General features: G+C 41.0%; 1 protein-coding gene across 1 annotated transcript; it reads right to left on the minus strand.

Annotated features, from left to right (window-relative positions):
* Positions 1–839: 839 nt before the first annotated feature.
* LOC116987161 lies at positions 840–27201 on the minus strand. Its single transcript, XM_033043037.1, has 10 exons — positions 26970–27201; positions 26771–26884; positions 22707–22787; positions 17321–17416; positions 16041–16136; positions 13365–13448; positions 8699–8794; positions 5982–6056; positions 2042–2098; positions 840–955 (listed from the first exon to the last, which is right to left on the minus strand). Exons 1-10 carry the CDS (start codon positions 27052–27054, stop codon positions 840–842), a joined length of 900 nt encoding a protein of 299 aa, XP_032898928.1. The 5' UTR covers positions 27055–27201.

Consider the following 27201-nt stretch of genomic DNA (forward strand, 5'->3'; position numbering starts at 1 on the left):
TCTTTAGAAGAAGAAACTTCGGTCTTTCCTTTCGTAAATCCAGGTCTACAACTGGTATTATCAAGCAAGTTGTTTAGTTGTATCAACTATTGAGTCGGTGAAGCATTAAACTGATAATTTTCTGTGCTCCAAAACTAGTTGTGCCGCAAAAGAACACAAGGACTAGGCCACTTGCCTCCCAATGCTATCTTGCTATTCAATATATTACTGTTGATCTATTACAGACCTCAACTCAGCGACTGACAAGCTTCAACTCCTCAGTGTCAGATCCCCGTAGTCCTAATTCATCGGATATTTTAAACTTTACCTATCTCCACTATAAACGGTCTCTGGCGTAGAGAATTCCTGGTGTAGATTCACCGTCCTATTTGAGATAACATTTCTACCCATCTCATGTTTACATGGCCAGCCCTTTAGCTCAAACTATGTCCACTTGATTGAGACACTCCCCTCATGAAAACAGCTTGACATCTATCCTGTCATAGCTGCTTCGAATCTTATATTTATGAATAGGATCACCTCTCATTTTTCCAAACCCCAAAGAATACAGATTCAATCTGTTCAGCAGGGAATCAAGTTGGTGGAGGCATATACCAAGCACAGTGGAAAATAATTGGCATGGCCATTGCCTAAAGTAACTTTCAAATGCTTACAAAAAACTTGATCTCTGCCAACAAAATAAAGGCTTTCCACCTATGGCCTCACTAGCCCATGATTAAAATGAATAAGGAAGACAGCACATGGTTGAATTTACTCGTAGAACGCCACCAATTTTCCATCCAGAAACCCATAACCCTATGAAAAGCACAATGTTCTGTTGTTGACACAATGTGTTTTCCTTACTTCGGTGTGCTTGAGTAACTTGTACCATCTTCCCAGCGCCAGTCACCTTCTTTGACTGAGTCAGTGAGCCCAATCCAGTAAGGTTGGAACCTAATCGATCCGCAATGAATTTCTGTGGTGCAAGTACATTATTATAGTTACAATTATGAAACAATAACTGATAATAAATGACAATAAACAAGTGTTAGGAATGTCTTGGCTTAGCATTAGCTGCTCATTATACACCATGCTCGAAAGAGATTTCCATTGACCTAACCATTCAATTAAATAACAATCACAGCAACACAAATATAAGAAGATTTTCTGTGCTTCTTTTAATAATGCAAGAGAGATGATTGTTTCAACACGAGCTTAAGGGGATCTCAGAAATGTCATTGTACCTAGTGTATTATTTTCTCTCTTTCTCTCAAAGTCCACTTTCCTAACTTGGTTCCCTGCTTTTGCTGCTTAAATAAACATGGTAGTTAACTCAAAGACAAGACCTCTTCCATTGATCTTGGTTCCATGATCACTCATTTTTTCATGAGTGAGAGTCTTTCAGTGTATGGGTACATACCAGTTATCTGCATTTTGTGACGTTGTTGAAAGCTACTTTTAGAGTCTATGTGGGGTTTGTTGCAACTTGTAAGGTAACTGTAATATTACCTTTGGAGGAAGCAAGTATTGCAAGAGATCTTATAATGGGGATAATGAATCGGAAGCTCCAAGAAGATGAATCGACAGATTAATATGATGCAAATAAGGGAATAAAGATAACTGCCATATTTATTATACAGCGGATTATTAATATTTCTTGAATCTCCCCTCACCTGCATCCACCTATCACTTATCAGAATTTAGCCTGCACCCACCTCTCATCCAGGTTTCTCCCCACTACTACAATCAGGAAATGTCCCAACTTGAAATGTCGCCTATCTATGTTCTGCAGGCATGCTGCCTGACCCACTGAGCATGTTTTATGACTTAATAATTACATTTGGATACTCAAGATATTTATTCACCTTTCTTATTTCTTAATAACTGAAGAAAGAGAATAAATAAGGTAATTACACCATCAAAAAATTAGAATGCCTGCAAATATTTTCCAAGATCACATTCAAACTATTAGGTGAACTACTTAGGTGAAATATGTGAACATTTGCACAGACGTTTTGTCACATTGTATAGAAAATAGCATAAAGCTAAATAAATTTCATACCTGTTCTGCCTCGTTGTGAATCACCATGAGGTATGATTGTGTTAATTGGCATTCTCTCTTTGCATTTGGAAAGGTGTCCGCGATCAATGAAAAAAGATAGCACTTGTCACCGTATAACATAAAATGTCTGGGCAGTGATTCCTGTCTATAAAACCGACCATTACATGTGTTATATTAAAGCTTTATTCAGACACAGGTCCATATAACACATCAAACAGTATAAGGAGATACAAAAATACATTAAAAATTGCATATTAGCCTATAAGATATACAAGCTATTGCACCAATGCCGCTTAGCCTAGAAGTGACTCTATAGCAGCTTTTCAGAGGGCTGACTAGGGCTTCATTATGTGGTTCTCTGAATTGTCCAGGCGACACATAAAACTAAACATCAGCTGTCTTAAGAGTGCCTCACAGGTTGGCACTCTAGCTGGACACAAACAGTGCCTGGCACTATTGCCACTAGGGACACGAAGTAGCAACCTCATTGCAACATTGTATGCTACCTGAGCCTCTGCATACTCTTTTTCTTATAATTAGACCACAATTGAGCAGTATATAACGGTGTGATGTAGGTTCTGAACAGGAACACTTCACAGAGTTAGAGCACATAGAAAACTTCCTTATAAGCATGTTAGCTGAAGATAAATTTTACAGAGCTGTCGGTAAGTTCTTGTCATCCGTCCAGTCATCGGATATGACATGACCTAGGTATTTAATTTCCTCACACACAGCAAGAGGACTGTCTGACAAATAAAAGGTCGGAAAAGTTGATTCCTGTCCTCAGCGCTTCTAATTATCATTATGCGGCTTTTCTTAGCGTTATACTTTATGTCATAATCAAGGCCATACTGAGAGCACACCTTCAGCATCTGCTGCAGCCCAGCACTATATCGGACAGAGCAGGAAACAGGTCGTCTGCATACATAAGATGATTAACAATAGTGTTGCCCACAAGACAGCCTGTTTTTAACCTATTTAACTGATTTGACAATTCATCCATATAAACATTAAATAAAATAGGAGACAAAATTCCTCCTTGCCGCACTCCGTTACTACACAGAATGGAGCAGATACAACATTGTCCCATTTAACCTGAAACGTTTGATGGGCATACCAAAACACTAAAATTCTCACTAAGAATTAGGGGCACCTCTATCTAGCAATTTTACAAACAATTGCTCATGATTAATTCTATCAAATGCCTTGGACGCATCAATAAAACATAGAATACAGATGAATTCAGGCTTGTGTACCTGAACACAATCTCTTAATATCACTATTCAGTGTCATAGGGTGATACAGCGTGGAAATAGATTCTTCGGCCCAACCTGCCCACACCAGCCAACATATCCCAGCTACACTAGTCCCACCTGCCTGCGTTTGGTCCATATCCCTCCAAACCTGTCCTTTCCATGTACCTGTTAACTGTTTCTGAAACGTTGGGATATTCCCATCCTCAACTACCTCCTCCTCTGGCAGTTTGTTCCATATACCCACAACCTTTGTGTGAAAAAGTTACTCCTCAGATTCCTATTAAATCTTTTCTCATTCACACCTTGAAACAATGTCCTCTGGTCCTCGATTGACCTACTCTGGGCAAGAGTGTGCATCTACCCAATCTATTCTCTCATGATTTTATATACTAAAGTGTACTTTATAGTCCATTGATTTTCAAGTAGCTTACAACATTTTCACTTTCTTTAAATATGTCCTTAAAACCCCTGTCCCATGGTACGATTTATTCCAAGAGTTCTCCCGAGTTTGCACTGATTCGAATTCGGAGATTTACGGTAAATGGCCACTCATCGGTACTCGGGGTTCTCGTGGACATTTTTCATCATGTTGAAAATCTTCACGAGTCTTCGCATGCTTACCTGCCTTCAGCGAGTCTTCCCGAGTACCTGCCGTTCACGCTAAGAGACGTCCCCGAGCTCCGACGTACCCGCTACGTAATTCTCCGTGCTTACCACGAGTTTGATTTTTTTTAAACTCGGGAGAGCTCTTGGAATGAACTCGCACCGTTGGACAGGGCTATTACTTCATGTGCAATTTTATTTCCACAACTTTCCCTCCCTATTGTATTTTTCATCTGAAGCGATATGCATAATTAGAAACTGGGGCATCTCTTCTGTGGGATGTATCCATTAAGGTATGCATTTAAAATGGCATTTCCAGGTATCTGTCAAAAGTGACCTCGAAACCACTAGCTCATCCAAAGGCAGGACATCTCCAGTTTGGAAAGCTATGCTCGAAGACTTCTGGAAAAAGGAATCAGTGAGTTCATAGCTGAGAGATAGCCAAGATAAATGAATACCATTAATATTGACCATATCAATAATCTAATTGTTTTTTCCATTAACATTGAATACATGCATGTATTTCACGCATACTGCAATTCCATGAATAAATGTACTACATAGTTTTTGTTAATGATGTGGATATAATTCTTCCATCATCTCTTCCATTGTAAACCAGAACCAAATGTACTATGTTGGGTGGCACAGTGGCAGAGCTGGGTTCAATGCTGACCATGGCTGCTCTCTGTATGGAGTTTGTATGTTCTCCCTGTGACCACGTGGGTTTTTTCTGGTTGCTCCACACTCAAAGACATACAGGCTTGTAGGTTAATTGAGTTCGGTAATATTGTAAATTGTCTCTAGTGCGTATGATAGTGTTGTGTACGGGGTGATCACTGATCAGCGCGGACTCGGTGGGCCGAAGGGCCTGTTTCCGTGCTGCATCTCTAATGTCTAAAGTTTAGTCTAAAGTCTGAAATTGTCCAAAAAAGCATTTTTTCAAAACTCCTTCTGTGGTATGCAGACTGATCTTTAATTAGTAGGCCCTGCCATTTTACAGCCGAAATTTCAATAGAGCATTTAGAGGAACAGCCAAAGAAGGTTCGCTCAGAAGTTACTGTCAGTTGAAAGTCACTCATGCTCGTGGCTGTACCTTGATTTCCAAAGTCAGATCATTCCAAATAAGGAGGTCCTATAGGAGTTTAAGAAGGAACTGCAGATACTGGAAAATCGAAGGTACACAAAAAAGCTGGAGAAACTCAGCGGGTGCAGCAGCATCTATGGAGCGAAGAAAATAGGCAAAGTTTTGGGCCGAAACCCTTCTTCAGGCCCTATAGGTGGTTGGGCCGTGATGGACATTGGTGTGGAATATCAGCCTGGAATTTTGTGCTCAAGTGTCTGGAAACATAGAAACATAGAAAATAGGTGCAGGAGTAGGCCATTCGGCCCTTCGAGCCTGCACCGCCATTCAATAAGATCATGGCTGATCATCCAACTCAGTATCCTGTACCTGCCTTCTTTCCATAACCCCTGATCCCTTTAGCCACAAGGGCCACATCTAACTCCCTCTTAAATATAGCCAATGAACTGGCCTCAACAACCCTCTGTGGCAGAGAATTCCAGAGATTCACCACTCTCTGTGTGAAAAATGTTTTTCTCGTCTCGGTCCTAAAGGATCTCCCCTTTATCCTTAAACTGTGACCCCTTGTCTTGGACTTCCCCAACATCGGGAACAATCTTCCTGCATCTAGCCTGTCCAACCCCTTAAGGATTTTGTAAGTTTCTATAAGATTCCCCCTCAATCTTCTAAATTCTAGCGAGTACAAGCTGAGTCTATCCAGTCTTTCTTCATATGAAAGTCCTGACATCCCAGGAATCAGTCTGTTGAACCTTCTCTGGAGTCAGATCCAAGCTTGGCAATGGGAATACTGCCAAGAAGGAAGATATTTTGTTTTTATCCATTTGTACAAGGGAGGTGGACATTGTTTGTTCATCTTTGTATGCCTCTGGTTTAAATGGGAGTTAAGAGTCAACCATATTGGGTTGGAGTCACTTACAGGGCTGACTGAAGAACTGGAAAACCTTCACTGAACTTCATTCGAGCCTAATTTCGATAAAGTAAATGAATGCTGTTATCTTACCCTTGGGCTCCAACATTGACATCAGGGTTGAGTTCAGTTCTTCCAGCTTCTCTATCTTGCCAGATAAATTTGCCACTAAATGCATTTAAACACAAATGCACAATTACATGTTTGATAAGGTGCAGACATTTTAAAGTAATTGTTCTTTTGAAAAGGAAGTTGGCTAGGCATTTGTGGAAAAAAAATGGCTTTGTTGGGGAAGACAAAATCAGGTATAGTACAGAGTAGAGCAAATTCACATACATTCTGGGTGCCTCAGAAATTAATTTCCTATTTTTTCAGCAGGATTCTCATTCTCTAAACATTTTATTCCTACACTCAAAATTCATCTGACCAAGCCTTTTGACAGTTAATCAACAATTCTTATTTGCATACAGAATAATCTTAACTGACCCTGTTTCCTCTGAGACAATGCAACTTAAATGGCCAGCTTTCTAACCGCACTAAGATCTTCTATGATTCCAAATATAATCTTATGCATGTCTTGACTGCAAGCAGAGTAGCAGATGCATTTGTCTGTAGTGTAAATACAAGCATTGGGAGATCGCACTTAGAAATCTTCCTGTCGTGAGTACCTCGCAGAAGGCCTGGGTGGTTTCCACGCCCTCCTACCACGTGCAAAAAAACATGCTTCCTGCTTGCACTATTCTTTACCAGCCTGTCCATTCCTTTAACTCCTCAGAATACACTCCCAACCCCTGCCTCATCCATTCATTCATTCAGTAGCAATAAAAGGATAGTGTTTCTCTTCCTCTCAGAGCTGTGGTATTGTAACAAGTTCAAGACCTTTTAGGTTTAGGTTCAAGTTTATTATTCGCCCGTGTACTGAGGAGCAGTGAAAAGCTTTGTTTTGCATGCTATTCAATAAAGTCAGATAACACTATACATAGATACAATAAATCCAAGGTAGGTACAATAGGTAGAGCAAAGGGAAAGATACAGAGTGCAGAATATAGTTCTCAGCATTTAATGGCAGCATCAAGTATCCAGACATAAAATCCAATGTGCTCAATGGGGTGAAGGTGAATTTGAACAGTACCCTAGTTTATGGAAGGACCTGCCTGATAACAGAGGGGACGAAGCTGTTCCTGAGTTTGGTGGTGTGCGTTGTCAACCTTTGATATTTTCTCCCTGACGGGAGTGGGGAGAAGAAGGAATGACCGAGGTGGGAAAGGCCTTTGATTATGTTTTTCTGCTGTCCCAAGGCAGCGTCACATAATAGGGAATATCAAGCTTGGCATTACAAAAGTGAACCCAGACGGCATTATCATATGAATTTCACAATTGAAATTTAATGCAATTTTCACGAAGAACATGAAGGAAATCCTGGATGCTAATTTAAAGCCGAATGATTTGCATGGAGCAATGTTCAGGCCATAAATGTTTGCCAAACACAATTGAAACTTGTCTTTCAATTATTTTTAAAATAAATTCTAACAAGCTATTTCTCAGGCAACATTTAAGTTAATAGATTCTTGAATGGAAGTATCACGGTGGAGCAGATTTCCTCTTTTTGGACTTTAAAGTAACATCTCTAAAAATCTGAAATGAAACACGATGAACAATATGAACAACTGCAACTGATTTTATGTTTTCATTCATGCCAGACATGTTAGAGCATATTGACTATTCTTCCATTTCATGCAAATGGAAATTGAATGTGACCTACACTTTGTTTCTATTCATTAATTGCAAAGTACTTTTAGAAAAAGTTGTACATGCAAAAATCATTTTAGCTTGGAATAATTTATTATTGTTTTTCAGTTTGCCTTTCAATAGAGAACTTCATATAATATCCCCACCCAAAAAATAAATGTGCACATTATTTATGGGTTCTATAGAAGGCAACTTCATTTAGAGGGTAATATCAAAATTCCATCAGATGGATTAGGTAGAAGTGCTTATCTGCAACCTTATCTCTAGCCTAATCTTTTGTATTATCAAGTTACATGGCTTCTACTTCAAGAGCAGAAATGCTTCAAGGGCTATGTGCACAAAGCTCTGGTATAGTCTGTTTATTTAAGTATATGTCAATCCTGAAAAATGCAAAAAGAGGAACAACAATGTAACGAGATACATAATAAATCTCAGTCACTTAATACCTCGACTGTTCAGCAGCAAGTTAACTAATTACTTATTTTTAATACTTACATGATATTTTATTTTCAACAAAGCAATATCTATATCCCTTACTAAATATTTGAAGATACAAAATTATTTATTTCTAAAATACAACATTGATCAGCAGTAATATTTAATCATTATTAACTTGCATTCACATTGAATTGTGAAGGATCTGACATAAAAATTCAACATTTCACACACATTCTACTACATATTTTTAAAACACTTTAAGCTGGTAATAAGAATAATAACATATTTCATGGTATTCATTAATATCCATATGCAGTAAATGTAGGTTGATTATGGTTAACGTTGTGGCAATTATTCAATTAAATGAATTAATTAGAGCAGATGTAGGTAGAGTGATATGATGTGGTTAGTTGTAAAAAAGTAATGTTTCTGAATTACAGGTAATTACAGAATTATGGTTTGTGGATAGTTCTCAGGAACAGAATGCTTATGTAACCCAGGGACTGCTTGCACTTGTATATTGCATATTTTATTCTTAAATAGTTGAAATACTTTTCTGCATGAGAAAGTTAAATGTTAACTGTCTTCCCCAAATAGCTTTACTGATTAATTATCTTTCTTACCAAGTGACATCACTTGTTGGAGTTGCAAAGAAACGGAATCCTTGAATAACTGTATGGAATTTGAGTTCTGTTCTTGGACTTGAGAAAACTGCTTGTCTGGAAGAGAAAACACAAATATTTGACAACACTTTAATTGGCTGCATAAACGAGCCCAAATTAGTGCAAAGAAGTTGATCATTTTTTACATAGTGGAGAGAGCGATTCTGTTTTGTGGCACAGGACGTAACACAGTGACAGCAGTAATCTCCATTCATTGTTCATGGGAGTGATTAAGATAGTCCCAGATAGGACAATGCAATTCTTGCTTGCTGCAGCACAACAGAATATTGTAGACATAAATACAGATCAAATGAGTGTGTCCATATACCATAGAATATATATATATATATATATATATATATATATATATATATATATATATATATATATACACACACATAAATAAACAGATAAAGTACAATAAGCTGTTATAGTTCAGAAGGTACACAAAAAAGCTGGAGAAACTCAGCGGGTGCAGCAGCATCTATGGAGCGAAGGAAATGGGCAACGTTTCGGAAGAAGCGTTTCGGCCCGAAACGTTGCCTATTTCCTTCACTCCATAGATGCTGCTGCACCCGCTGAGTTTCTCCAGCTTTTTTTTGTACCTTTGATTTTCCAGCATCTGCAGTTCCTTCTTAAACACTTGTTATAGTTCAGAGTTTGTTTGAAGTTGTGTTTAATGGTCTGATGGCTGTGGGGAAGAAGCTGTTCCTGAACCTGGATGTTGCAGATTTCAGGCTCCTTTACCTTCTACCTGAAGGCAGTGGAGAGATGAGTGTGTGGCCAGGATGGTGTGGGTCCTTAATGATGCTGGCATCCTTTTTGAAGCAGCGACTGCGATAGGTCCTCTCGATGGTAGGGAGGTCAGAGCCGATGATGGACTGGGCAGTGTTTACAACTTTTTGCAGACTTTTCCGCTCCTGGACGCTCAAGTTGCCGAACCAAGCCACGATGCAACTGTTCAGCATGCTCTCTACTGTGCACCTGTAAAAGTTTGAGATAGTCCTCCTTGACATACCGACTCTCCGTAGTCTTTTCAGGAAGTAGAGGCGCTGATGTGCTTTCTTTATGATTGCGTCATTGTTCTGGGACCAGGAGAGATCTTTGGAAATATGCACGCCCAGGAATTTGAAGTCCTTTCCACCATCGACCCATTGATATAAATGGGACTGTGCGTCCCCAGCCTACCCATTCTGAAGTCCACAATCAGTTCCTTGGTTTTGCTGGTGTTGAGAGACAGGTTATTGTACTGGCAACATTTGGTCAATCGGTCGATCTCACTTCTATACTTTGACTCGTCCCCATCAGTGATTCGTCCCACAACAGTGGTGTAATTGGCGAACTTGATGATGGAGTTCGCACTATGCCTGGCTACGCAGTCATGAGTATAGAGTGAGTACAGCAGGAGGCTGAGCATGCAGCCTTGAGGTGCTCCCGTGCTGATTATTATCGAGGATGACACATTTCCACTAATATGGACAGACTGTGGTCTGTGAATGAGAAAGTCGAGGATCCAATTGCAGATGTGCAGAGACCCAGATCTGAGAGCTTGGTAACCAGCTTGGAGGGGATGATGGTCTTAAATGCTGAGCTGTAGTCAATGAATAACAGTCTGAAGTATGAGTTTTTGTTGTCCAAGTGGTTCAGAGAGGAGTGCAGAGCCAGTGAGATCGCATCCACTGTTGATCTGTTGTGGCGGTAAGCGATCTGCAGTGGGTCCAGGTTTCTGTCGAGGTATGAGTTGATTTGCGCCATGGTCAGCCTCTCAAAGCACTTCATCACCACAGATGTTAGTGCCAGTGGTCGAATGCTGAAAGCAATTTCTCATTATTCCCCTTTTGAATGGACTCCAACTGGTTCACAGCAGGGCTGCCATGCCTGAGTTCCTTGACTGTTGTCCCAAATAAAAAGAATGGACACTGTAACAAAGTTTAGAAGAAATAGAATTCTGTCATCCACGAAATGTTGCCTGTGATGCAAATAGAATCTGCTAGCAGTGTGCTCTGGTACAAATGTGATATACACTAGTAGTGCAGAATGTAAAAGCATTGAGACTGTGTGGGGAGTTTATCAGCTTGAGGTGAAATTATCTATATAACTAAAAGTCTCATCTTGACCACTTCCTGTCTGTGCTGTGTATTGATTTTAGAAAAAAAATGCTACACTATATCACTAAGATTTTTGGCCAGCTTACTCACAGTGCTCCTCCGCTGTGGCAGCCCCAAGGATTTTTCCAATTGATTAAAAAAAAAGTTATGAATGTTTAAAAAATCTTGAGAACAGCTGATTGGTCCTCTCGCCTGTCAATCACCATGATGAAGGTAACGCTCCTTCTGGGGGGGTGGGGGGGGTGGGGGGGGGGGGGGTGGGGGGAGGGGGGTGGGGGGGGGGGTGGGGGGGGGGGGGGGGGGGGGGGGGGCAGGACTATATACATCCTCGAATGCCGGGATGTGATTCAGTCACTCTGGAAGATCGCGAGGGAGAGGCCACAACTGTGATTCTGCTGTGAGTCTACTGAACTGTGAGTCTACTGAACTGTGAGTCTACTGAACTGTGAGTCTACTGAACTGCGAGTCTACTGAACTGTGAGTCTACCCTTTATGTGCTTGATGTGGTTATGTGTTTATGTGGTTATGCATTTTGTGTGGTTAATCCTTAATGTGCTTGCAATAAATGATTTGTTAGCCAGTAATGTGCTTGGCATGAATGATGATTTGTTAACCCTTAATGTGCTTGCAATAAATGATTTGTTAGCCAGTAATGTGATTGCAGTGAATGATCATTTGTTAACCCTTAATGTGCTTGCAATAAATGATTTTTTAGCCAACAATGTGGTTGCAATGAATGGTGATTTATTAACCCTTAATGTGCTTGCAATAAATGATTTGTTAACACTTAATGAAATGAAATGAGTTGTTTGGCATGCCCTGTGCTTTTGCTTTTGCTTTGCCTTTGATTTGCTTGAGCTCAACTGAAATGAAAGCAAATGGATTGTATTGTTGGCTCGCCCCACCGGCACTGTGCTTTTGCTTTTGCTTTTGCTTTGCCTTTGCTTTGCTTGAGCTCAACTGAAATGAAAGCAAATAGATTGTATTGATGGCTGGCCCCGCCTGCCCTGTGCTTTTGCTTTTGCTTTGCCTTTGCTTTGCTTGACCTCACCTGCCCTGTGCTTGACTTGATTTGACTTGACTTGATATGGATTGACTTGACATGAAATGGATTGTTGGCCCTGCACTCATTGTGCTTGACTTGACTTGACCCACAACACACATGCTAGTGCTCCAGAAGCCCCCCCCCCCCCTCCACCCCCCCCCCCCCGTGGAATTGGTGGAGAGGTGGAATATTGCATTGGGAACCAGCCCACCCCGTGTGAACCTGGGACCCAACGGGTCCCACTTAGTCTAGTATCATATAACAGGCACGTAATGTAGTTTAAATGACATTTTAATGCTTTCCTCACCTACTTTTAAACAAGGAGGCACAGCTTTTTAATTGCTGATGGAATGGCAGCTAGGTACTCACAATCATCACAGATTCAACTTGAAGAACACATTTTCACTTCTTGAGGGGTCAATGTTACTCATACTGTCACCTTTGAATGCCAAGCCACATTCTATATCAAAGTGAGCATTCAAGGACCACCTCTCTGGTACAGTACTCCCAGAAGAATTGGTGAGAATTGGACCTATCCATCAACAGTAATATGCCAAGGTTAGATGCCTGGTACAAAAATATCTGATTTGCAATTGAATTGATCTAACCCTGTTGAGTATATTGTTGGCAAGATGCAAAATCTCCTCCACTAAACTGTCCTAGCGCTATTGGGTAGCACAGTTACACAGCTTGTAGACCCACCCTTGCAGAGCCAGAGACCCAGGTTCAATTCTGACCTCAGGTACTGTCAGTGTGGGGTTTGCACTATGACAACAATGGTCTCCTCTTGGTGCTCTGGTTTTCTCCCATATCCCACAATTGTTTGGGTTGGTAGGTTAATTGGCCACAGTAAATTGCTCCTAATGTGGAGGTGAATTGTAGTTTTTGAGGGAGGATGGGGAATGTGGGGAAAATAAAAATGAAATTAATGTAAGGTGGTTAGTGTAAGTTGTTGATGGAGTGCAGACTTGATGGGCCATAAGGCCTGTTTGTGTGCTGGATAAACTAATACCTCACACAGCAAGGCAACAGGCCCTTCAGCCCACCATGATTATCAAATATCTGTATACTTTAATTCAACAGTAACCTAATTTTTCCCCCTCAAATCCCCATCAACTCTCCATCTCCCAATCCACTCCTCCTCCCACACACCTATACTGCGGGAAATTGTCGAACCAGCAAGCACATCTTTGGCAGGTGGGATGAAACCAGAACACCCAGATAAAGTCCACAAACTGGGGGAATAGATGCAAATCTCTTCAGGCAATATCAGAGATCAGAATCAAACCTGGGTCGCCATGAGTCAGTAGGGCTAATTGTGCCCTTCAAATACAAGCACAGATCTGTGTAACAACTTTCAGGCTGAATGATGAGCTATTTATGATAGAATTAGAGATCACATTCAGAACAGTCAATGTTAAATATTTGCCACATCTCGTTATTTTATTATAATGTAAATGTTTTTTTCTCTCACCGGCTTCCTTCAGAGTCTGCACATTCAATCCGACCCGTGAGAGGGAATCTTGCACCGTTTGAATGTTGTCCAGAACTGTTACCGCTGAAAAAGGTACGTTTAAAAAAAATAAATGCCTGGTACAGCTTCAGTCACAGGTAAACTTAGAATCAAATGAAGAGATGGTGTTGGAGTCAGTTTGTTACAGTTATCCAATTAATTCCACTCAGCAGTTCTTCATCCAAAACTTATTTTTTTTCTCCTCCCATGTATTTACAACAATCTCTATTGGGGTATTAGTACTGGATCGGCTTCCTCTATCTCCAGTACCGAAATGTTTTATGGCATAATGCTTCTTTGGTTCCCTGAGAGCTGCTTTCCTAGGAACTTCTACCCTTGGGAATGTGCTGGACTAGAAATTCTTACTTAAAAAAAAATAATGGTTCAATGTAACGTCTGGGCTTGCTGCTTGCCACAATGTGCTGGAGGAAGACTTCCTTCTGCACTCATGTAAGTGTAAGTGTGCACTTGAGGCTCATGCATTCCCTACAATCGGTCTGAGGAAGGCTCCCGACCTGAAATGTCAACTACCCATTTCCCCCGGAGATGTTGCCTGACCTGCTGCGTTCCTCCATAATTTTGTGTCTATGTTTAGTATAAACCTGTATCTGCAGTTCCTTTTTATTGCATTTTGATTCTGATTCACTTGGGTATGATCTCCTAAAACTCCCTGATATCTAGTTAAGTGTTCTAATGCATGATTTTTCTATAAAATTATATTACATTCTTTTTAAATATGAGAGCTTTGAATATTATTTGTAGCTTATCATCATATTATGTTAACATTTATAATGAAACCAGGTTGCATGTGTTGTATTTCTACAATTGCTAAATAATGTTTTATTATGAATAGAATGAAATAAAATAGTACAGCACAGAAACAGGCCCCTTCACACACATTGTCCATCCCTTTAGCAGGTTAAACTAAGATTCTATTCCATCACGTGATCCATATCCCTCTATTCCTGGCATATCCATGTGTCAGGAAAAGAGGGACATAGATCACATTTTGGGTTGTTTCAGGTTGCGACCCTTCCTCGTTGTCCATTTCCTCCAAAAATGCTGCCTGATCCACTGAAATCCTCCAGTACTTTACATTTGGCTCAAGATTACAGCATCTGCTGTTCCTTAGGATCGCCATGTTCTGATATTATTTGTTCTGACCACAACGTGCTATGATTACAATTGGCAAGCACTGTGTCAATTCTAGTTTAGGGTGGTATAGTTCATCTTGAAATTAAAGTATAAAACAGATGCATTTGTGTCAGAGGTGTGTCCCACATCTCTTCAAATCTCAGGAAGTTTCTACCCAATTACAAATAAATTATTGTGCTTTTGTTATTGTTCAATGTTTATTTTAAACAGTTAATTTAATACTAATAAAATGTAAATGGGAGTTGAAGGACATAATGCAATTACAAAAGCAATTTACATTTTTATTTTTTAATCGATATATTAATGATCTGTCCAAACAATTGAAAGCCTGTAATACTGGGTGCATGATTGGCAATATTTTAGTGACCCATATTATGTATGCAGATGATCTTGTGGTCTTTAGTCCATCTAGTGCTGGTCTCCAGCAGCTCCTTACTATATGTTCTGTGTATGGTGTGGAACATGATATTAAATATAATGCCAGTAAGAGTGCTGTTATGATCTGTAGAACCAAAGAGGAAATGTCTAAAATTTCCTGATTTTAAATTGGCTGACAATAATCTTAGTGTCTGTAATAAGGTAAAATATCTAAGGCATTTTATTACAGAACAAATGACAGATGATGAGGATATTTATAAGCAATGACGCATGCTGTATGTACAGGCAAATATTCTCTTACGTAAATTTGGTGCGTGTGCAGATGTGGTGAAGATGTCGCTAGTTAGAGCATACTGCACACCACTCTACACTGCGCACCTGTGGTCGAACTATGGAAAGACAAGTTTGCAGAGACTAAAGGTGTCATATAACGATGCCATGAGAACACTGCTAAGGATACCTAGATGGTGTAGTGCTAGTAACATGTTTGTGACTGCAGGAGTCAGTACTTTAGAAGCGATCCTAAGAAATCATATGTATAAATTCATTTGCAGGATAAATGACTATAAAAATGTAATTATTGTGGCTTTGTCAAACATAAGGGTTAGCACTACATGCTACGAATCCCAGCTGTGGAGACACTGGTATCGTTGTCTCGCTGTAGGACATTGATCATTCTTTTAATCTGGATTTTTAATTCATGTATTGTGTTTTTTTTTAATATATAATTTATACTGCTTTTATAAGTGATATACTAAGATTTTATATGTACTTTATGATATTTTTGAATATGCAATGCATTTTTATGTAATGTTGCCCCTTGTCTGGACCTCGAGTCCATAATAAAGTTTATTAATTAATATATTATTATTAATGTATCTGCCAGAATTACTGTGCATCAGAGCTTTCCAATGATCATTTTTCTGGCAGATGCATGATTATATGCATTCCTTCCAATATAAAATATGGGTGTTTTTCTTCATGTGTATATGCGAAAAAAAAAACATAGATTCATTTCATTGTCACAGTTGTGCCATCGGAATAATTTTTTAAGCAGTTTGAATTTTTTTCTTAAATTATTTCATAAAATATTGAATCTCCTACCTTTTTTTTCCATTCTTTGAAATTTGGATAGAAGTGAAGAATTAACATTATTTAGAGACACAGTCATCACGTTTAGGCTCTCTGAGATATGGAAACCTGGACAGTAAAGAAAAATCACAAAATGGACACTGTTGGCCAATTGGATGGAATCTGCCGTGAGGACAGATATACCCCAGCAATTTACCCTTTGGCTCTCCAGTGTAAAATGATCAGGTTTTGATTGTATGACTGGACCATTACTATAAATCCTACTTTATAATATTGCTAGGAAAGGATCTCTAGCTCATCTCTGGGTGTGACTGAACTTGTTTGGCCTCTCATCTTCCATCTCCAACATAAACTTGATTCTGGAAAGGGATCCTGATCTGAAATGTCCTCTTTCCATTCCCTCTACAAATGCTGCCCGACTCGTTGTTCTTCCGGCACTTTATCTTTCACATGAACTTGAGCTCTACTGAAACGTTACCGTCTGTATTCTCATGGAAATCATGTGCCATAAATCCATTTCTACATTTTGTTCCCCATTCAACACTGCTCCATTCTGAAAATTGTAATCCTTTTATGTTGCTTAACCCCTGCCCACTTCAGAAAGCGGAAGCTGGGAGGCCACATACCAGTTTTCATTTGTGGAGAGAGGTAGCAGCTTCAAAGTCATGGGCATCGCCATCTCGGATAACCTGTCCTGGGCCCAGCACATAGATATTATTATGAAGAAGACATGCCAGCATATCTACTTTCTTAGATGTTTAAAGAGATTTGGCATGTCACTGAATAGTCTAACAAACTTCTACGGATGCATTGCAGAAAGTATTCTGATTGGCCTGGTCAGATTCTTGAACTGACCCGCACAACTCTGATCCTACTGCAATAATGGAACACTATGGGCCACCATTTTCACTAACATAGAGTTATTTTCAAATTGTGTTTTGCACTGCACTAATGTCCTACTTTTGCAGTCTTTTTTTGACAATCTCTGGAAGCCTCTAAGATCTTTGTGTTCCAACAATTCTTCTTCAACTTTTTACTACCTGTACTCTAATCCTCTTTGTTTCCCAACATTTTCTCCCTCTTTGATGGTTGTAAACTCCTTGAGAGGTGCCTTGAAATATTTGCGTGTGGAATTTCACGGCCTTTGTTACCACATCCCTCTCAATGTTTAATTCCAATTCAAATTTACTCTCAAATGTTACGTGTGTAAATTCTTCCCCTGTTGCCTTTTCACACCAAATTTCAATGAAACGCTTTGCTGCAAGTGATTTCATTAAGGAGGAATTACATACCTTCTTCTTTAAGGTTTTGTAGCTCAGAGAGAGTTGACATGTTTAGGGCATCCATAAGAGTTTGCATTTGGTTAATATGATCACCGAGCTGTAAATCTAAACACAAAATGGATTGTAAAGTTATTTCAAAAGCTAAATAGTTTGCTGAGTGAATGAAGGTAAATTTTAATAAGTCTTCTGTTTAGATTGTGTTTTGTTATGCTGGGAACCTAGAGCAAAGTCTGTCCTCTGCTGTATGAGATGCTGCCTGTCCTGCTGAGTTATTCCGGCTTTTTGTGTCTATTAATCAACATGGTTACTTCACATCACCTTTGACGGTTTAACAATAATAAAAGTAGTTGAAAAATAAATGTGGAGCACCGTTGCCCTACAATGCAATCATTTTTGGCCACTAAAACCCAGATGGATTTAACAGCATGGTATATTTAGGTCTTTAAAAAAAATGGTAAAAATGCAATCGGAGCCTATGATTTAGTGGTTTACACCCTGAAGCAATCACTGAAAGGGGGTCCATGCAAATTCCAGCTGGGCCTCACCTATTTCTCAACTACCAATGGTTTGCATTCAGAAAAGGACATCAGTTCTTAAAGGCATATTCCCTGTGGCAGCCGAATGATAAGATTATAAGATCTTATTGATAGGAGCAGAATTAGGCCATTTGGTTCATCAAGTCTACTGTGCCATTCAATCATGGCTGATCTATCTCTCCCTCCTAACCCCATTCTCCCGCCTTCTCCCCATAACCTCTGACACACAAGAATCTATCAATCTCTGCCTTAAATATATCTACTGACTTGGCTGCCACAGACTTCTGTGGTAAAGATTCCACATATTCACCACCAAAGAAATTCCTCCTCGTATCTTTCCTAAAAGAATGTCTTTTAATTCTGAGGCTACGACCTCTAGTCCTAGACTCTCCCACTCATGGAAACATCATTTCCACATCCACTCTATCCAAGCCTTTCACTATTCTGTACGTTTCATTGAGGTTCCCCCTCATCCTTCTAAACTCCAGCCAGTAGAGGCCCAGTGCCGTCAAATGCTCATGATACCTTCACCTACTCATTAGAAAAAGTTCAACAGCGGAGTGTGATTCAAATCCTATAATTACTTAGCAAAAATGCAAGTCTTTGTCGACACAAGATCAATACAAGAAGGAAGGTCCTCTGTTTCAGAGTATGGGTATGTGTGGGGTTAGGGGTAGATGGTGAGATGGCAGAGAACCATTGGAATAGTCAAGTCAAGTCAAGTCACATTTATTTATATAGCACATTTAAAAAACAACTCTTGTTGGCCAAAGTGCTTTACATTTGTTATAAGAATAGCACAACAAAACAAACTACATACATATATACATGTAGCCCTCACTCAGAGGACGTCAGGAAAGGCTTGGGAGTATAGATAAGTGTTTAGTCTTGACTTAAAAGAGTCGATAGAGGGGGCAGTTCTGATGGGAAAGGGGATGCTGTTCCACAGCCTAGGGGCTGCAACCGCAAAGGCATGGTCGCCCCTGAGCTTATGCCTTGACCGTGGGATATTCAGCAACCCCAAGTCGGCCGATCTGAGGGGCCTGCAGGTGGAGTGGTGGGTGAGAAGACTTTTTATGTAGGTGGGGGCAAGCCCATTGAGGGCTTTGTAGACATGGAGGATGATCTTGAAGTTTATACGGAACCGCACAGGGAGCCAGTGGAGAGAGGCCAGGATCGGGGTGATGTGGTCCCTTTTTCGGGTGCCCGTCAGGAGTCTCGCTGCGGCATTTTGGACCAGTTGCAGGCGGGCGGGACAGGCGGAATAAGAAGGACCTGGCAGAACATGGCAATAATTTTCATTATTGATTCTAGTCTTTACCTTTTAGTTGTTGCAGTTCAGAACTCAAATGTTTGTCAGCCTCCTTTAACTGATTAACTTCCTCTGAAATCCGAATATCTTGAAAAGATCATAATTTGTTGATTTCAATATTAGAATTCTTACAATTCAACCAGAGTGGATTAGTGAAAAACTATCCATTCACTTAATAATTGCAGCCAAATGACAGATTACACATCTAGTGTTAGAATTTGCATTGCTGTTTCATTTGTAGGCATTGAAATCTTCAGACTGACCTGTCAGATGTTTGCAAAATTGGTCTCAAATGGCAAAGTGACCACGTGAGCACTGGCGTGCCCCTCCCTCCCCGAGTGTCCCGTCCTGCCTTGCGGGTGCATTGTGACATTACTCGGGGTTTTTTCCGAAATGGGTGAGTTTTCGGGCTGTTTTTAAAACTTTAAATTATTAAAAAGTTCGGAAATATAGGTGGGAATGCGAAGAGAAGATGTTTATCGCCTCGACGGGAAAAATGTGAGTAGAATGTGTGAAAATGGGAAGGTTGTGGCCCAGTGTTTGGAAGAAAATAGGAAAATTAACCTGATCCCCACACACACACACACACACACACACACACACACACACACACACACACACACACACACACACACACACACACACACACACACACACACACCACACACACAGACACACACACACAGACACACACACCACACACACACACACACACACACACACACACACACACACACACACAAACACACACACCACACACACACCACACACACACACACACACACACACACACACACACACACACACACACACACACACACACCACACACACACCACACACACACACACACACACACACACACACACACCACACACACCACACACACACACACACACACCACACACACACACACACACACACACACACACCACACACACACACACACACACACACACACACACACACACACACACACACACACACACACACACACACACACACACACACACAGCCACAGCCACAAACAAGACGAAGAATTTTAGTATTACAAATAGATTAGGAAATGAGTGCCACCTGGTGGATATTTTGAAGTTTCGCATGCTGTGAAGACTTGCAAGGCAAATCAATGTAAGGTTTATTGAGGCACATTTAAGTCTGTAAATATGGGCCAAGAACAGTGACAAAGTGAGCAGCATAAATTTGGCCGCGGATTCGGCCCCCATTCCAGTGCCACCAGAAAGCCAAAATTCAAACCTTTTGAATACTTTAGACAAAATGCAATGCACTTTTAATCTATCCATTCCCTTAGAAAGATTGAATTAACAGAAATCACGTTCCGCATGGAGAGGTTTTCCCCAACCCTGTGTTAAAAATCATGCTGATTACTCCATTTCTGCAAGCAGTCAATTCCGCATCCACTCAGACAAAATATTTAACAATATGTAGTTTGATTCCTTGAAACAAATATTTCTCCAGGTTTCACAGCCTCGGCACTCATAGTATTAACATCCCACTCTTGACATCACCTTTGGTGAATCGGAGACATAAAGTAGATGATGGAAACTTGAATAACACAAAGTGCTGGAGTTACTCAGCGCGTCAGGCAGCATCACTGGAGGATATGGACAGGCGACATTTCGGGTCCGAGCCCAAACGGGTCAGTAAATACAGAATCGTGCCAAAAACAGACCATAGTGATCTTTTAGTTCGGCTGGCCAGTCATAAGTTCATTATCTTTTAACACATGCCACTATTAATGACGTCCAGCATTCTACTCTGTTTGTGAATCTACCTGGTCATACAAGCATTTCCAGCATATTGCATCTTATATACTGCACATTCACTTTAGTGCAGGGATCTTACCAGGAAATCTTGGAATAAAACAAAAATGAGCTACAACATTAATTGAACGACATCACATTTTCAAAGAGGTTATTTGGTATATTTTGAAGCTCTTGTGATGACAAAAACGGAAAGGGATTACATTTGAAGAGAACGTTATCATAAACATGAAATGCCTGCTTCTGTAGAAGGTATAGATGAATACAAAGAGCATAAAAATCTAGAAGGTGACAATAACGGGGTCAGAGAGAATATTTAAATAGGTCAGGGAATAGTGTAAAGGAAATCCACATTTATTTTATATACGTAACATAATAAAATTGTATTCAAGGAGCAACTGAGAACTTAGGGTCTAAAAGCCCTACCTCTACTCAGGGGCAGAGGGTATTGATAAGATACTAAATAAATAATTTGCAGCCGCCATCATTTACAAAGTTAATGCTACAGCATGACAGTAAATGAGGTGGTAAATATATTTGTGTTTAAGAAGGAACTGCAGATGCTGGAAAATCGAAGATACACAAAAAAGCTGAAGAAACTCAGCGGGTGCAGCAGCATCTATGGAGCGAAGGAAATAGGCAACGTTTCGGGCCGAAACCCTTCTTCAGACTGAACCCGCTGAGTTTCTCCAGCTTTTTTGTGTACCTTTGGTAAATATATTTGTTGTGATTAGATAGTGAACGGCGTTTAACAAAATTGTAGCTACCCAAAGCCGAACTACAGACAGAATGCATTATTTATTAAATTTGAGATTTGGTGACTCTGGGGAAATTTCCCAATTAGTCCAGATATGGTGGTGATAATGGATTAGTATCGCAACAATTGTGTGCATCCCTGTTTACAATAGAGAATCAAAATAATGTTCCAATGCTGGACAATCATTTTAAAATTACCGGCGAGGAAAGCGTCGGAAGACTATATAGAGAAGCGTTGGTATCCTTTTCATAAAGCAACCCATCTTTCCAAATGTTGGTCTAGTTCATCTTTAAATTGTTTCCATCACATTGCTTCCATCACACAGGAAGGATGTAAATATGTACAACAGAGACTGTACATCATAACCAACCGTGCCTTCATCTAAATTATTTGTATAAATTACATATCATGTTGACTCTCTAGCGCCAATATCAGTCGTGAACCACTTGTTATTCACTCAACCACTCATCCACTCAACTGCTAGTGGGAGAGTCTAGGCCTGGAGGTCATAGCCTCAGAATTAAAGGACGTTACTTTAGGAAGACGATGAGAATGAATTTCTTTAGTCAGAGGGTGATGAATCTGTGGAATTCTTTGCCATAGAATGCTGTGGAGGCACTGTCAATTGATATTTTTAAGGCAGAAATAGATAGATTCTTGATCGGTACGGGTGTCAGGAGTTATGGGGCAAGAGAATTGGCTTAGGAGGAAAAGATAAATCAGCCATGATTGAATGGCGGGGTAGATATGATGGGCCGAATGACCTAATTCTGCCCCTATTACCGGTGACCTTATGACCTTATATCTAGTCAAACAAGCAAACGCTCCATGTATCCGTAATAGCTGTTTAAATGGGCATAGAACCCGACTCCTGATTGTAGTGCTTCCAGAATTTGGTTTCATTGACACTGGCGAGACTACATTTTAGAAAGAGGAAAACATATGGAATAGCGAAGAGCCTGGAACGAAAGATACATTTATTGTTCCTTGTGGTAGCTACTCACTTACCATTTCCTTGGCGTGTGCTTAGTCCATTGACGCTTTTCAATGAATCTTGAAGTTCTTTAACATCAACAGATATCTTCATATCTACATATTGAAATGTGTGTTATATTTCAGAAACAAAACCTGCTTACAATCAGAAGTAATTAACTGTTCAGCTTTACCATTGAACGAATACAGGAAGTACAACATAGCAGTTTGACAGTTCTCTGAGTGAATCCGACGAATCTGCAGCCGGTTATTATAATGAATGCACGCGGTTTTACTGTCAGAGGAAGACAGTGGAGGTGGATTTTCCCATCGAAATAAATGGTCTGGTGAGGTATTTGAAATGTCCACTTTGCCTTCATAATATTGAAGCTGAAATTAACATGCTTAGCCCAGACCCGTGACGGGCTAATAATGGCATTCTTTTGAAGACGAGGTTTTCTATTCTATTGACGGTTGATACAAAGGCATCGCAGCTGGGCCGGTAGGCGTGACAGAATTCGTAAAGTGGATATCAACGTGTTAAATGGAATGTGTTCTTCTTGGGTTCAATATGGCAAAGTTCCATCTGATGCCAAGAACAGCCACACAGGAGCCGTCACGCCCGTCCCTTCGGTCCACCAACCAACCGCTCGTTCTTGAGCAGCGGCCGAGCGCTGGTGAGCTGGGGAGGACGGGTACTATCGCCACCGTAGCTCCGAAAACGACTGTTTGAAAAATATCATAGCTGGCCAGAGAGATCCGGAGTTATCCTTTCACCTTGATGATATGTTATCACATGTGAAACGTCAATTCTCCACAGATGCTGCCCTGATTGGTGAGATGTCCAGCATTTTCTGCCTCTGTTCCTTGAGGTTGAATAGTTAACAAATTTACACAATGATTGCAATTAGACAGTTCAATTAAAGTGTCCACTTTCTGGTGGATATTTATATTCGATACCTGGGTGTCATGGTACACCAGTCATTGAAAGTAGGCATGCAGGTGCAGCAGGCAGTGAAGAAAGCGAATGGTATGTTCGCATTCATAGCAAAAGGATTTGAGTATAGGAGCAGCGAGGTTCTACTGCAGTTGTACAGGGTCTTGGTGAGACCACACCTGGAGTATTACATACAGTTTTGGTCTCCTAATCTGAGGAAAGACATAGTTGCCGTAGAGGGAGTACAGAGAAGGTTCACCAGACTGATTCCTGGGATGTCAGGACTTTCATATGAAGAAAGACTGGATAGACTCGGCTTGTACTCGTTAGAATTTAGAAGATTGAGGGGGGATCTTATAGAAACTTACAAAATTCTTAAGGGGTTGGACAGGCTAGATGCAGGAAGATTGTTCCCGATGTTGGGGAAGTCCAGAACAAGGGGTCACAGTTTAAGGATAAGGGGGAAATCTTTTAGGACCGAGATGAGGAAAACATTTTTCACACAGAGAGTGGTGAATCTCTGGAATTCTCTGCCACAGGAGGTAGTTGAGACCAGTTCATTGGCTATATTTAAGAGGGAGTTAGATGTGGCCCTTGTGGCTAAAGGGATCAGGGAGTATGGAGAGAAGGCAGGTACAGGATACTGAGTTGGATGATCAGCCATGATCATATTGAATGGCGGTGCAGGCTCGAATGGCCGAATGGCCTACTCCTGCACCTATTTTCTATGTTTCTATGATACAAGTGGGAAGTAGATGACTCGATTGGTGTTTCAAGAAGCGGTTGGCGTTTGCCAAGTCGCAAGTATCAACAGGTACCTTTTTATTACGGTTCACATCTGAAGCTGGATAATGGATTCTGCACAATTCATGGTATCAGGTAATGAATTAATAGATTGAATGATACTGCATGGAAACAGCCCCTTCGACCCACCTAGCCCATGCCGATCATCGATCACCCGTACACACAAGGTCTATGTTATAACACTTTCGCATCCATTCCCTAAACACTAGGGGGCAATTTACAGAGCCCAAATGAGCATGTGATGCAGACTGTGGAAAGAAACCGGAGCACCCAGAGGAAACTAACGCGGTTACAAGGAGAACGTGCAACGTCCACATTGACAGCATCCAAGGTTATTTCGAACGCGGATCTCTGGCGTTGCGAGGCAGCAGCTCTTGCAGCTGTACCAAATATGGCAAACGAAATGGATTTGGACTGTTCCTTGATAGTGCACGTAAATTGCATAGAACGCATCGGAACCTTCACAAAAGCGGCTGGATTCACATTCGGACGCAATATTCATGCACTCGGTGAAAGCTTGCGTTAAGGAGGCGCCGATGGTTCAAGAAAACTCTCCCGTTTGCCTCTGGCAAATCGATGTAATGTTAGCCCGTGTGTAAGGGATCGTCAGAGGCGCCGCTTGGACTGCAATGCCAATTATGAGATGAATGGAGCAAAGTGGAAAGAGCCGACTTGCATGAACGTTGAAAGTCAGGGTCACCTTGAGAGAAACTAGTAACGTCTTTGCCCCGCGTCCAATGTCACATTGACAGACACATGTAACGCCCTTGGTCTGTTGGTGCAGCTTGATTTTATCACCAGCTCTAGTGTATTAGTCCTCGCTGATGTAACATAATTGCTCCCCAAAAAACCGCGCCGAAAGCCATTCCCACCCCCACCTCTTTCCCTCTCTAAGTAGAGGTGGTGGGGTGACTCAGTTGGCAAAGAAAAAAATCAAATCCTTAGCAAAAAAAATAATTTAAGCCAAACGAATACTGAAAAACCAAGATAGAGTGGATGCAGAGAGGATGTTTCAAGTAGTGGGAAAGTCTGGGACCAGAGGGCACAGCCTGTGAATATGAAGGCGTATTTAGAATAGAGATGTTGAGGAATTTCCATAGCCAGAACAGCGATGGAGGCCAAGTCGTTGGGTATTTTTAATGCAAAGATTGGTAGGTTATTGATGAATAAGGGCGTCAAAGGTTACGGGGAGAAGGCAGAGGAATGGGACTGAGGGAAAAAAGATAATCAGCTTTTTAGTTTAGTTTAGTTTAGTTTAGAGATGCAGCACGTTAACAGACCCGCCGAGTCCGCGCCGACGAGCCATCCCCGCACATCAACACTATCCTACACACATTAAGGACAATTTTTACATTTACCAAGCCAATTAACCTACAGGCCTGTACGTTTTTGGAGTGTGGGAGGAGACCGAAGATCTCGGAGAAAACCCACGCGGGTTACGGGGAGAACGTACAAACTCCGTACAGACAGCCCCCGTAGTCGGGATCGAACTCGGCTTTCTGGCGCTGTAAGGCAGCAACTCCACCGCTGCGCCACTGTGCCGCCCTGATCTGATCTAGCGGACTCGACGGGACGAATGGCCCAATTCTATTCTAATTCCATGGTCTACTAGAAGCCCTCTCTGAAATGTTCAGGTCAGAGTAATCACCCTATTAAAAAAGCGGTGCCATGAACGCATCTACGCTACATGATTTTTTAAGCAGCGCTGGACTATGTGAACAGCAGCCAATAATTTCCGTAGAAGTTCTCAAGCGGAGAACTGATTGAATACACTGGAGAACGTAATGTTCCCCAAATATCCCAAGCCAACACCGTTGCTGTGCAGTGTTTACTACCACACGGATAGAGCAGAGCGTACAGTTACAGCCACACAGTTTAAGAGTGGGATACCGATACCTTTGATCGCCCCGTCCATTCAAATTCGAAAGCGATTTGCCAATATTCGCTTTCAATGATCTGTATAGACAAGCTGGGCACGTTTCCTCGTGTTAGAGAGCGTGAGAGTGATTTATCTGACAGAGAGCCTATTGCTTCCTAAGTCACACCTCCCGAGAACAGAAACATTACCCATCGGAACGTGGTGAGCAGACAATTTGGATGGGTTAAATATACCGCAGAGCTGGTGGGATTTGTGCTTGGCAGAAAGTAGACTGGCAGCAAGTTATGCAGAAATATGGATAGACAATAGTTCGATGGGGTGGGGTATCGCCAAGCGGAAAATGTGATATCGGACTCCGATTTGGGTAGGTTCTGTTGACATCGATTAATTATTGTCGGGGCGTATAACTGATCGCCCGCACCGTGTTGTCTGTTTTATATCGCAGAGGGACATGTATACTGTCAGAAGAACAATACTTACATGCAATAATGGACAGTACTGTGAGTATTCCCAGGCCAATCAGACACAACGTGACAGTGACCCTCACAATGATTTCCCCTTGCCTCGGTTTCGACAATCGAGTCCATTCTGAGCCTGAATGTACATTGAAATGAATTGAAATGAAGCAGTATATAATTTCACACTCCGAGTGACAAAATACAATAGACAAAATAATTACCGGTTTTGAATAATACAGAGTTTTCGTTGTCACAAATGGATAAATTCTGCAAGGAAATACTGTTGGAAGGATTTTCGAGGGCCATTCGGTCTGATTGACTGGCGCCTACGAATATGAGTGCAACAGCTGTACGTTCCCGTTATAAGTGAAGTAAAAGGTTCCTCTTGCTTCTGCTTTGCTGCCATAGCGATTATAAAGTAGAAACTTTGCTGAGTGTTTCAAATCATGAACT

The sequence above is a fragment of the Amblyraja radiata genome, chromosome 25 (genome assembly GCF_010909765.2).
Source record: "Amblyraja radiata isolate CabotCenter1 chromosome 25, sAmbRad1.1.pri, whole genome shotgun sequence".
Classification (NCBI taxonomy): Eukaryota; Metazoa; Chordata; class Chondrichthyes; order Rajiformes; family Rajidae; genus Amblyraja; species Amblyraja radiata.